Genomic DNA, 13744 nt, shown 5'->3' with positions numbered 1-13744 from the left:
CACTTCACTACTGCCTCTCCCGTCTACAGGGCCAAGACACCGACGGGTATTTGCGCGCTCTACAAATTGCTTCAATAAATAAATAGAAAACTTTATAAATAAATAAATGGTGAAGAAACAGAAGCCACTTCTCACATACTTCTGCTAATGTCTCACTCCCACTAGTGCTGTGCTTGTGTCACTCCCTTTTGAAGCTCTTTACATGAGCACCAGTTAAGTCATGTACTATTTCTTTAGGCACAGGGAAATTAAGTGACTTGACTAGAATCACAGGATGTCAAGCTAACGTCAAGAAATGCATTTGAAGTTTGCAGCTCTAGCATAAAGCCACATCCTCTCCACCCTTCCGATTTGAAGACCTTCACACTCATAAGGCAGGTGGTTGAGCACAGCCTATGCTACTGCAGTATGTTGTAGTGAAACTAGTATGATCTTGGTAGGCAAACTATATTTAAATGCACAGGAAGGGCAAATTGAAGTGGACATCAACATGAGGGTGCCCATTTTACAGCATAACTTTACACCTTAGCTAAAGCACTAAGTCCAAACAGTAATAAGTGTGGGTGCCAATGCAGTAGTGAGGGCACTATGAGCCCAAATGCAAGCTAGGGATTTGGTCTACTATACACCTCCCATTTTTTGGCTTTTAAAACATTCCCACTAATTAGGGTGAACAAAGACTCTGTGCCTCTGCACCTACTTCACTACGGTTAATATATATCAGAGTCTGCATTTTATAATTGAATAAGGCCAAGGAGGCTCTGACAACTTCTTTATATACTGTGATCACTAGTGGCAGCGTCAATCATTTTTCTTTTCCCCACCCCCTCCGTTGATAGTGTTGACCCCTCACACGCCCCCACCCTACTGCCAGCAATAAAAATAAATGTCATTATGTGGTCTGTTTTGGTTGCATCATAGTGCTTTAAAAAACATGTAATCTAAATTTCATCCATGCGGCAGAGCAGGCATGCTGCTGTACAACAGGGCAAAAAAACTCTGTCAAAGCCAGTAGCTGTCTCGTAGGTGATACCTGTTGGATTTGCCAATGCTTGTTATATGACTGTTCTTCACCCCTCTATGGGAATGAAGCTGATTTAATTTGTAAAGCATTAGGAACAGTTTGAAAATTAAGCAATTCAATTAAATGTAATTTCAACTTATGGCAATATTTGAATATATTTTTTAGGAATGTCACTAATGTTCTAAGAACATGCTTTTTCTGTTAAAATTAAACTTCCCATTGCTGTGGGCATGACATTACTGCAGTTCAGCATCTGAGAGAGCATAGCTGTTAGCACAATGCAACTCTAGGCACTCTCTCATCTAGCCATCAACTTAAGAACGTATTCCAAAGTGCATATTAATATGTAATCAAATTTGTAAAAAACGATCAGATCAGTTTATATTGTATCATGTTTTAATGCACCATCATTCTTTGATTGCAGATGAGGGTCATACCACAATAGTGATGTAATCTGGGATTCAAATCGTATCCAAATTGCTTGTAACAATGTTAAACAATTTTTAAACTCAAATAGTCTGAATTCAAAACTTTCATGTAAATACAGTTTTACTTTATTAAATGGGGAAAATGTTAATTTGCATGAAAAATATGTTTTAACCCCGGGTTTTGCAGCTTTTCCTTTGAAATATCTGTGCTTTCTGCTGCTAACTTGGGTTCCTGGTGAACAAAGTGTGTTTAAAATGCAAAGTGTGTTTAAGACTGCAGTACCGCCTCCTGTCTATGGGGGCAGAGGGAGCAAAAATATAAACACACTTTCTGAAACACAGGTCCCCACAAGGCAATTTTTTTAAAAGTTGTAAAAATTGACACAGATGTTCCTGAAGCCATTTTTTATCATTTAAAGGACATTACCTTGTGGGGACCTGGGTTCAGGTCCCCACAGTGCAATCAAGTCCCCACAGCGTGAGTGTGTTATCACACCCAAGTCCCCACAAGGATAGTAACACAAACCCTCTCTCTCACACATACTCACACACACTCACACTCACCCACACACTCTCTGACACACACTCTCTCACACACACAATCTCTCATACACACAGACACACACTCTCATACACTCTCTCACATGAGGACAGAACCCACACACATCACTACATTACAGCCCCACACTTCAAGGAAAAGCTAGGATCAGTTAAATATCTAATTATGTAATTTCTTTGGAATTTAATTTAAAAAAAATAAAAGGTTCAGCCCAAAAATGACTACAAAATTCAGTTATACTCACCTGCTGACTTTGGGTTTTCTCCTAACTTCAGACCATTGTCATCTGAAAATAGAAACAACAAACGTTAATCGAGTATATGACCTGGTTTGTTCAAAGGTATGTTTCTGAATCCAGCCAGCTAGATCACTGACTGCACTGCATCAATTAAATCAGCCTAAATTAGCTTAGCTCTGGGTTCATCAAAGTTTGACAAATATTTTCACTTATGGGCCAAGACTTATGGGAAGTTTTGATGTTAGGTTATAAAATTAGCAAGCTGCTGGATTTTGTTACTAGTTTGATGAAAGCTTCCAGGGTGGAGAGAAGACCGCTGGGCTGGTTTTAAGTTGGCAGTATAGACCCATCATGTTATCATTATTTATACCTAAGTGTATGATGGCTTTCAGCTGGGTACCTGTATCACATCTAGACATGTAATGGTCACATCAGCAGATTTACCATAGGCTTCAACTCAACACTTTCTGAATTTTTGCCGGTTACATTTCTTGAAAGCATTTCTGGATTTTCATTTGCACTTGCAAGGGGCATAGCTTCTGGACTTTGATGGGTGCAATGCAGTTCCCGTCTCATTCACCCTGAGGAAGGCTCACCAATTAATCACTGAGCCAAAGTATGTCAACATACCTTCTAACACAAGCCACATACCAAAGAAATTAAAAGAAAAGAACACTCTTCTCTCCCTGTCACTTTGTACAAACAATTCATAATCAGTAAGTGAGTAGTTAAAAGAGTGTCAATTTTGCATTACAAGTAGATAAAGAAGGAAAAGGAAATACGATAAATTAGCCTACATGTGACTCCAGTGGCAAAGTGAGCAAGGGACTCACGTCTGAACATACCCTGCCAACTTAGGGCGAACAAAGAAAAACCAAAGGTGATGATGGACAGAGCGTTGACAATACAAACACTCACCCCCAGTCAACTGATCTGGGTTTAATCCATAACCATTCTTTAGCTCACTCTGCCACCCCAGTTCAGACCTGGCCATATGCAAATCAGTCTGACGCTGTGCCTCATGGGAACAGTCCAGCTCGAACTGCCAAGCCATGTCTTCCCTGGACCGGAAACAAGCATCCTGGGACCGGTTTCGGATTCATAATCCTCATCAGACAGACTATCTTTAATCCAGTGGCCAAGTGAGCAAGGGACTCACGTCTGAGGATACCCTGCCAACTTAGGGCGAACAAAGAAAAACCAAAGGTGATGATGGACGGAGCGTTGACAATACAAACACTCACCCCCAGTCAACTGATCTGGGTTTAATCCATCACCGTTCTTTAGCTTACTCCGCCACCCCAGTTCAGATATGGCCATGTGGCACGGAGAGCAAGGACCCACCTGTGGGCATACCTGTCCCACTTGGGTTGACAAATGCAAAAACAACAATTGATGGACAGAATGCAGAACAATGTCATACATTCACCCCAGTATAAAGATCTGGGCCAACATCCATCGTTGTTTTGCTCACCATGCCATTCCAGTTTGGACCCAGCCATATGCAAATCAGTCCTGACCCTGCGCCCAAAGAGAACAGACCACAAACGCCTAGTATCTGTTTTACCACTAAGAGCATTGAGAAAATCACTTCTAGGATACCTAAGTAGGTTCTAGGTTTACAAAGTAACAACTTCCATGTAGATTATGTTCCTGTAGCAAATAACCACATGGCGGAATATTTATATTGTATGCCTGTGGATAATAATGTAGTGGAGAGAAAAATCCAAGAGGAAGCTGTTTATTCCTTCAATTACTAAAGAGGATCGGGAAAAATGCATGTAGAAAATCAAATACAAGATAAAGTGTAGATAGCCAGAAAAATGTAAGTAATTACCTGACAAACTCCAACCATTTTGGAATGTGAGAAATAATCTCTCCATAATTAGTAACCTCATTTACAAATCTGAATCGATATTTGCTGTGGAGGACACATCAGCAGCTGAAAGCATTAGCCAATTGGAGTACAAAATCTGAAATGAATCATAATCTCTGAAGCATGGGAAGGGCATTTTTAGACCATTAAAGGTTAAAATGGCTGTTTTCATACAGCACTCCAAATGAAAGATATGTATACTCTTACTGACAGCTTTTACTGAGGCCAAGACCATCTTGAAGAAATAGGAGAAGTTATTTATTTAATCACAGGACCTAAAAGCATCCTCGCCCGGCTGCGGGTCGCATGCTAAACGTCACAGGCACGTTGTGAACTGAGGAGCAGCTGGACAATGTGAGGCTGACACAGAAATAAATAATTGAGCTGTGTGCTTAGAGGACGTTGAATTGGCAGTGTCAGAAAGTGCAGTCAAGCTTTTAATAAAACTCGAATTAAAAGGGAGGAATCCCAACCGAGGGATGTGGGCAACACTAGACAACTTCCTTAGTTCATACAAACCTCCATAAACAACTCAGGACGCCTGATCAGCTATACGCAACCCAACATAGATGAAGTGGTCTAACACTGAGCAACCGCCAAACACTTCTATGTTTTATTTCTTTTTACGTTTTATCTACAACTGTGACACGCGCTCAGTAGCAAAAACCTATATGTTCAATGTTAAATGTTTTGCAAAACAGTGAGGTAGACACCACCGCAAATCGTATATCCCTACATGTATGCCCGCAAAACTTCTTATCTGTTATATGTCACAATGTATTGTGTACTGTATAAATACCAATAAAAAAAAATGATGTATCGAGGTTTTGTGTATTTTTGCACAAATGCAAATCATAGTCAAATCCACTTTGAAAATGTATGTTATTTCAGTTCAGGATGGAAGCAAAACGGTTTTTGTGACAAAATGAATCTGAGCATTATTTCTTCATCCAATCTGCCAGTTTCCTTCTGCCTTCTTTACCCTCAAAGTGTGCGTTTTAACTCCAGTTTGTCCATCCCTTAGTCTGTTCAGATGTCTCTTATTCAAGTTGATCTACACTGTCCAATTCTGTCCTCTTTCGATACAGCCTGCCTACCCTAACCCCATTCTTTCTGTTTTACCCAGTCTATACATCTCTCCATTCTCTCCCCTTAGTTTGTTGCTCTTCTTTGTTCTCCACTCATCCTGTCACTTTAAATACTTGGACTTGCGAGGGCAGTAGGAAGAGAAAAGCGCCCAGGCAGTCACATGACTTGATCATCACCTGGTCTATAAACAGTGGAGTAAATAGTGAGAAATGTGGGTCTTTCATCTGGCAGTTGGTTGACCACAATCTTATTTACCAGGTAATTAAAAGCCCAAGACCCCTAGAAGGATGGTTTAGGACAGTCAATCATTTACAAGAAACTCAAAGCCTTTTTTCCTGGTCTACTTGAAATACAAGGAAGTTGATTTTTATTTTTTTCTATATCTTACCTTCAATTTCTGCTTCAGACAGTTTGTGTTTCTTTCCAAAATCTGAAAACAGAAAAGTAAAATTCAGTCGTACAACTTCATCAACATAGTATCACAACATATAAGATACAACAGGTCAGTACATCTGTGGAGAGTTTTGTTTCCATTCAAACATTCTTTTGCCTGGTCTGAAGCTCATATCAAAGTCAAATCTGGAAAAGAACAAAGTCCCACTGATATGTTAGGGCTCTTACATTTAATGCAAGTTCTATCCTCCTTGTCGCATCACTAAAGCATATTTCAATGTAGTACTTCTTGAGAACGGGCAAATATGGAGTTCCGACAGAATAGAGGTTTAGTTGTTCTCACTGTTTCTCTCCTTGTAAAGGGAGTTGCATTATATTGTCATCTCTTTCCCTTTTCTCTGTATGAAGAATAATATGTAAGTATTGGTTTGTTCCTACACCCATTTTTTGTATATACTCTTTGTACATTCCATTGAAGGCTGCTTTAGAATGTTCAGAAGGCAGTTATTCCTGTTGATGAAGGAGAGTGAAAAGCTGAATAAAGAAGACTCTCTTACATCATTGGGCCTTCTTATCTCTACAATTTTTAACAAAAACCTGCGCTGTGCAATATCCAGGCAGCAATAATTGTTTCCCATCCTTGGAAGCTCACAGAAAAAGTTAAAAAGGAAGTGTGATACAAAAAAAGACGGCCGGCGCTGCTTTGGAATGCATAATGGGAATGCATTGTAATAGTGCATTCCAACCGAGCACTGTCCATGTTATAAGCAGATCCTATCAATTCGCCAGAGAATGTTAACTTAAGGGCTTGAGCGACGAATTTGAACCCTGGGGATAAGCTTTCAATGGGAGTTCATTTTAGTAAATGGTTCTCTCCCTCTGAGGGAAACAAAAAGAGATATACCTGTGACCAGATTTGGTGTAGTGTGAAAAGCCCTAACACAATCAGCAACAATTTCTCTACATCTTGGCCATTGACTATAGCTAGTTCAATATGACATTTGATCATACGATTGGTCCTCTCAACTAAACCATTTGCTTTAGGGCAATACAAAGCAGTTTTCTCATGTTTTATATTAAAGTATTGCAAAAATTCTTTCATTTGTTTGAAAGTAATTTGAACACCATTGTTGGTGACAAAAGTGCAGGGTATAACCTCTTTACTAAATGCATCTTTAAGAAATTCGAACACAATAGAGGTGTTTGTGTCTTGTACTATCTTAAACATAACCAAATGAGAGGTGTAATCAACTAATACTAACATGAATTTCGAACACAATAGAGGTGTTTGTGTCTTGTACTATCTTAAACATAACCAAATGAGAGGTGTAATCAACTAATACTAACATGAATTTCTTGAAGGTCCCTAAAGCTTCCATAGGCCCAATCATGTCCATGGCAAGTTTACTCCATGGTTTTTGGGATACCACACCAGGAGATAAAGGTGCCTCTCATAATGTCTTAGTTTTGTCACTTTTGGTATATATCTAGCAATCCTTAACCATCAGTTCCACCAAGGTATCCATTTGAGAACCGGAAGTTAATACTAACTCTTTTTTGTAACGCGTCTACCAAGGTGTCTCTCATCAGCTAATTCCACAATTTCCTTTCTTAAGTCTTCAGGAGGTGCGATTTTGTTGTTGCAGCACATCTTTCCATCTATTATATAAAGTGTACATCTTACTTTCAAAAATCCTTAATCTCCTCTTTGATCTCACTGCATTTATTGGGCCAACCTTTAATAATTATCTCTTTAATCAGACTCATTTTTTTTACTTTTTCCACACACAGGTTTTATTCAATTTTTGAAAAAGCTGGTAACTCTATAGACAGATCTGTCTAAAATTTCTGTATAACATTTCTTCTTGTGTTTCATGTTGCAAAGGCGATCTAGACAAAAATCTGCAACTTTTTTCCCCCTCCATGAATAGACTCTACCTTACAAACAAACATTTTCAAGACCCAAAATCCACTTAGATATATGAGGGGTAATATACTCAATGCCTTTACTGGAGAACATAAACATAAGTGGTTTTTGATCTGTATGAATAGTGAAATGTATGCCCCATTGGTAAAATTTAAAGTGATTCACTGCCCAGAAACAAGCTAACGCTTACTTTCCAACAACAGAATTGTTACATTCTGCTTTTGTAAGATACCTGCATGTGAAAGCTAAAGGAATTATCCCCCTTTACCTTTCTGAAAAAGCGTTGCACCGAGACCTTTGTTTGAGACATCAGTAGTAAGGATGTTTTTTTTCCTTGGGTCAAATGATCCTAAGGCAGGGGAACTGCAATGTGGTCTTTCAATGTATCCATTATGTTTCTATGCACTTCAATAGTGAACGTAAACTTTTGCACTTACTCAATAAGTTTTTGATATATTTTGCCATGCATTCCAACAACCCTAAAAAGGATTCAAAGTTCATCCTTACTTTGAGGGTAAGGGGCCTCTCTAACTGTACAAATTAAGTTGTTTTTAGGTCTGAATCCATCTTTAGTTATTGTGTGACTCAAATAATCGACAGAAGTTACTCTGATACAACATTTACTTTGTTGAGCTGTCAGCCCAGCATACATTCCTTTTTTTAAACTAATCTAAGAGATTTATCATGGGATTCAACTGTTAAACCATATACCAAAATGTCAACCTGAAAACAGAGTGTTAATTAAACCTCTAAAAATCTGATGCATTATCTTCTGAAAAACTGCTGCCGCAGATGCAAGACTGAATGGCATTCTTAAAAACATGAACGTCCATTAAGGTGTGATGAAAGTGCAAAGTCTCTGCTATTCAGCCACCCGCAGAGGAAATAATATTTCTCTATTATTTATTTGGCCGACGGTCCATTACCCGCAAAATGTCAGTACTTACGTAGCCGCTGCTAAATAGCCACTGCCTTCTCCACGACCCATTTATCTTCTAATCCCCCTGAAATATTGTGCACTTATGAGAGCAATTTCACCCAGGCTCATCACTCCTTGGGTGAGGAGTTACAAACATATTGCACACAGTTAGATGAAACAAAACACTACATAAGAAAATTATAATACTGAAGCACACACTCAAATGTAGTCCATTCTGTAAACTGTAAAAATTCCAATAAACAATGAGGTGCCACAGATTCCAAGTATCTTTTTTTCTGCTTTCGTCCACCAGTCCTGATATAACTTAATTTTTAGTTCATGGCATATCGAAAGCAGCCGACTCGTGTTTCGTCAAACAGTGACTTTTTCAAGGCTTAGATTAGATCTCTACTCGTAGATGATGATGGAGTAAGGATTTGCACGTAAAGCGACTTGATTGATTGTACTCATGAACCTGGATTAACGTTAGTAATATTAAATCAACATGTTTGTCTTACTAATTTATATTCTTTCCACAATATTGTGAGTCCGAGTGAAGCTTGCTTATGTGTTTTACTAATCCTAATATGTTTGCACCTACAATGGCCGCTGCTACGCTGGAATTTCGACTGCGCATGCGTTAGTCATAACCATGTGACTTCACGTACTCGCTGTCTTGGTGGGAATCGGTTCGCACATGCGCACTAGAATTAAGATGGCTGCTTTGTGTTCTCACAAGCTGAAAGCTTGCATTGCTGCTTTTGCCAAGCTGTTCGTTCTGCTTAATTATAATGCTATAGTCAAATTACGATGCTTTTTGCGATTCCTTAATTGCGAAAAATAAGGAATCACAATTAAGGAATCGCAAAATGCAATGCATCAAGAAATCACCCAAAAAATTTTGATTTCTTAATATTCCTAAATTGCGAGTCACAAATTGCGAGTCGCAATTAAGGAATACCTCCCCATTCATTCCCATGGGCGTAGAGGCCCATAGGAATGAATGGGAAGACATTCTCAATTTGCGATTAGCAATTAGCGAATCGCAAATTGAGAATGCGATTTCAAGGGTGCAAGGGTGCCCATAGGACACCCTGTTGCACCCCTGAAATCAATCTGTGCACATATGTTGTGCACACACATGCCCTAAGGGCATGTGTGTGCACAACATGAAACTTTGAAAAATGCACAAAAGTGCATTTTTCAAAGTTTTCGCAAATTACCATGAGGTTCAACCTCATGGTAATTTGCTCCCCCTAATTGTGAAATCGCAATTTTTTAAAGTTTCATGCATTGCATTTAAGGAATCGCAAAATGTGATTCCTTAAATGCAATCGCAATTTGAAAATTCGCAAATATTTGCGAATTCTCAAATTGCGAGGGCCTTCACCCTTCTTGCATTCCAAAAGCAGATTTTGCGATCGCAAACGGCCGATTTTTGCGATTTGCACCATTTGCGATCGCAAAATCCTTTGATGCATGTGCCTGATAGAGTAGAAATACATGGTATACAGTGAAATCATTTATTCTGTGTTCTAAAACTGTTTCTTTTTACTTTTCATGTATCGTAATCTTTGGGCCTGAGGGACGGGAATACGCCATTTTGAAAATTCCTCTGCACACAGCACTATACCCGAGGAGGGCGGAAGTCATTTGACATTGAAACCCAGCCAAGACGGCCACAGCCGAGATGCTCATGGGAACATGAACTCTACCCTTGCCCAGAGAAGCCAGAATGTACCTGTTATAATACAATGTATTTGTTAATAAAGCGACCATTGTTACGGCGAAATGTAGATGTCATGTGAACCTGAATTTGATGTGAGGGAACGTAAATTTAATATTCAGTAGCGAAGTATCTAAAATTTAGGTGGTGTGTCGACCTCTCCTCCTCTCTTGACCAATCGAAATTGGGGATCCTTACACTTGCAACATTGGGGGGTGGCACACTGACATGGAAAATAGTATAACTAGCGTAGGTTTAGCTAGAGAAATTTGTCTGACTTGTCTGAATAGCTGACCTGTCACTGACCCAACGCACTCAATAGCTGATCGAGAACAGAGGTGCTGCGGAGCACTCTGTCAGAAGACTCGCTGACCCAATCGGGGTTCTGGGACCTGAAGTGCTGGCGGAGCACTTTGCTGGGGAATTCGATAACCCAATGAGGGTTCTGACTGATAGCTGCAGAGAGGGAGTAGCGCAGGCGTTGCAACTGAACTGCGAATGGTGGTCTTTGCCTTGGTGGTCCGGTTCTGATCCACATCTGGCTTTCCTGTCCTGATTCTGTCCTGCACCTGCTGGCCTACTGGCGTTTGCAACTTTGTTTTTTTTTCTGTCCTTAACTGACCCGTGGCCAGGATTGGTCTTCACACCGTGCTAGGTAAATATAAATCTGGGGGAATAACGCTTGGTATAATTTGCGTCCTTTTCCCACCCTCCCTGAAACTACTAAAGTCTGATTTGCATATGTTCCTTTTTTCCTTACCCTCCCTTTATGACAAGTAATATGTTCTTATTCACTTGCTGTTATTAGCATGTTCCATTTTCCCTTCCTTTAAGGCAATTGCTAAAATACTGTCCATGAATGCTTAGATATTCCTTTTCTTTACCCTCCCTTTAAGAAGTCAAAAGCGATTTATTCTGAATTATTAGCGTGTTCCATTTTCTTACCTTCCCTATAGACACATTAGTTAATTTAGTCCCGTCATTACATTCTGTGTTCCTTTTCTCTCCCCCACCCTTTTTGAAACCTACTAGATGGTGACCTATAGCATGATCCTTATCGTACCCGTCCTTTAGAGAATATCATTGCAAATCAGTTCTATATTTCTGGTTTTAGTTTTGTTCCTTGTTCTTACCTTCCCTTTAGAATATCAAATGGTTGGCATAATATATCGTTTGCATAGTTATACGCTATTTCTGATCTTGATTATTGATAGTTTGCTTGCAATAAATCTCTGGTTCATGACAACTGATGAAGATTAGATAAAGGTTTTCAAAACTTCCTGAGTCTGTGGTTATTATATGATTGCGTATTTAGAGTTTATGTTATTATGTAAGGTTATCCTATCTATCCATACTTAACTCCCTGATCCAATAGGTTCACTGGTACTGATGACCAGGAGTGTAAGTCAAAGGTCTAGGACCTAAAAGAATACATATATCTGATAGCAGAGCCCAGGTTACCTGTGCTTAAGTAAAATTATGAATATATTTGAAGTGGAATAAATGGGCCGAGATGCAGATTTGGTAAAATTATAGTCGGGTGACCTGCGCGCTCTATCAGTATATTTCCTTGGTAGCAGAGATATGGTTAAGGGATTAGTAAGATAGATAGGTAGGTAAATGCTGCTAAAAGAAAAACATTAATTGCTGCTAAGATTGATCGATGAAATGTGTAATTATTTAAAATCTTTTGAAAAGTTTTGATGCTGTGTTGATTTTATGTATTAACCAAAACCCGTTCGTAATTGTTATATGTTTTGTTGAGAATCCCCGGTTGCAGAATAGTGGGTGGTAAAGGGAAGCCACATCGCAGTGAGGTCACTGTCTTGAGGAAGTTAGTGCATGGTTAGGCAGAACCGGAAGCACTATTCAGGGTTTTTTCCGAATAAATGTGTGAATAAATGATAGCAAAGAGTTCGCTGGCAAAACTTTTGTTGTGATATCACCTAGAAAGGGTCACACGGAAGGAGTAGCGGGTTCGTCTGAGCTTGATTGTTAGCAAAGGGGTTCGCTGGTGAAACTTTGGCCTTAGTATATATCCCTGAGTGGATGAATCCGAAAGAGTAGCAGGTTCTCTAATGCTTGTATGAAGGGTAGGTAGGAGAAATCTATCCGCAGTGTGTGAAAAGTAAACGGAAGGGTTTTACTTACAGTGAAATAAATATTTTCTTTCTAGTCACTCGAGCACAGTGGCAAATGTTGCGTGTTGTTAATTAAACAAAGGCACTTGCACTTTAAAATAAAGAATCGAGTAATTCTCATTACCTTGTATAGGAGAGAGTCAGTTGCGGAGCTGCGCTGATGTCACTCAGTGCCGCGCTGGTATTGTTCGACACAGCGGGCGTGTAGTGAAGATAGAATTGTAAAGGAGGGGTGAGCACAGGAGTGTGAGAACTCATCTCACGGGAAAAGCCGCACAATCATTGGTCAGGAAAATTTGAAATACTAGTGTTGATTGGTTAGGAGAAAAATATAAGACGCAAAAGGATTGGAGTAGTTTTATAAAAAAGTGACTGCTTTTGTATAAATTCTTAAAAGTTTTGAAAGGGTATATGTGGTATCCAAGTCATCCAGAAATCCGATCTGATCCCAGATACCAAGGGTTTGCTAGGGAGGTATCAATAAGAGGTAATCGGCGAAACATGTACGGAAGCAAGAGAAAACTATCACTTGTAGAAAAAGTTAGGAATTACTTTAAAAAAGACAAACCCATTAAAACTAGAGAAGGAGTTATTATTCCACCTCCAAATACTCCTGCATCGTTCATGATGTTTGACAGGGGTTACTACGCCTGTGTAGGGTTAAAGAATTGGGTGGAATACACTAAAAATGATGGGATTTTGGCATTTCCTCTAGAGGGCACCTTCAATGGCAGAATTGTATTCAATTTGAGAAATCGAATGAATTATTTGCATCCTAGACCGAGATTAACTCAATACGAAGCACTAGAGGAATGGGAAATTGAAGCTTTTGAGCGAGACAGGACCAGAATTGACAAAGGGTTAAGTAAGTTTTACCCTAAGGTCCAACGAGAAACGAAAGATAAACAAATGAAACGTTGGAGACAAAACATGTTAGTGGAAGGATTATATCCGGTGCTAACATTAGAAGAACCCATAGGAGGAAAGAAGACTGAAAAAACAAAGCATTTAATGACCAGTGGTGATTCAGATGATGATTACCTGGAGGATTTATTAATGAAGAATCCACCACCTTATAACGAGGAATCCAGAGTAGTAAATCCAAATAACCCGTTTTTTAGACCTCCTTATAGTGAGGAACCCAGTACTGCAAATCCAAGTGCTTCATGTTTGAAGCCACCTTTGGGTCCTCAAATGATGCACAACAACTCCATGGAGAGAGTATTGCAGGAAAGAGAGAAAGAGGCCTTAAATAAACAAAGAAGCGAGCTGATTCAGAAAATCTCCCAACTACATATGAGTCCTGAAGCCCTAACCAGTCCAGTAAGTATTGGCCCAGTTGTCCCGTTATATGGAGACAAACAGATCAGTGCTAAACCTCCTGTTCTGACTACTCCGGTAGTACAGCCGAGAAAAGAGACCCT

General features: G+C 39.4%; 1 protein-coding gene across 1 annotated transcript in view; it reads right to left on the bottom strand.

Annotated features, from left to right (window-relative positions):
* Window positions 1-13744, bottom strand: part of LOC144772133 (apoptosis-associated speck-like protein containing a CARD) — a 75814-nt gene that overhangs the window by 48597 nt on the left and 13473 nt on the right. The window contains exons 3-4 of the mRNA XM_078656291.1: window positions 5603-5644; window positions 2256-2297 (exon numbers count right to left, since the gene is read on the bottom strand). Coding sequence (XP_078512417.1) covers window positions 2256-2297; window positions 5603-5644 — 84 coding nt within the window. The remainder of the gene's footprint in view (window positions 1-2255; window positions 2298-5602; window positions 5645-13744) is intronic.

This window comes from Lissotriton helveticus, chromosome 8 (genome assembly GCF_964261635.1).
Source record: "Lissotriton helveticus chromosome 8, aLisHel1.1, whole genome shotgun sequence".
In the NCBI taxonomy this organism is placed as follows: domain Eukaryota; kingdom Metazoa; phylum Chordata; class Amphibia; order Caudata; family Salamandridae; genus Lissotriton; species Lissotriton helveticus.
The sequence above is the reverse complement of the archived record's forward strand: the minus strand, read 5'-3'. Positions and strand labels throughout refer to the sequence as shown.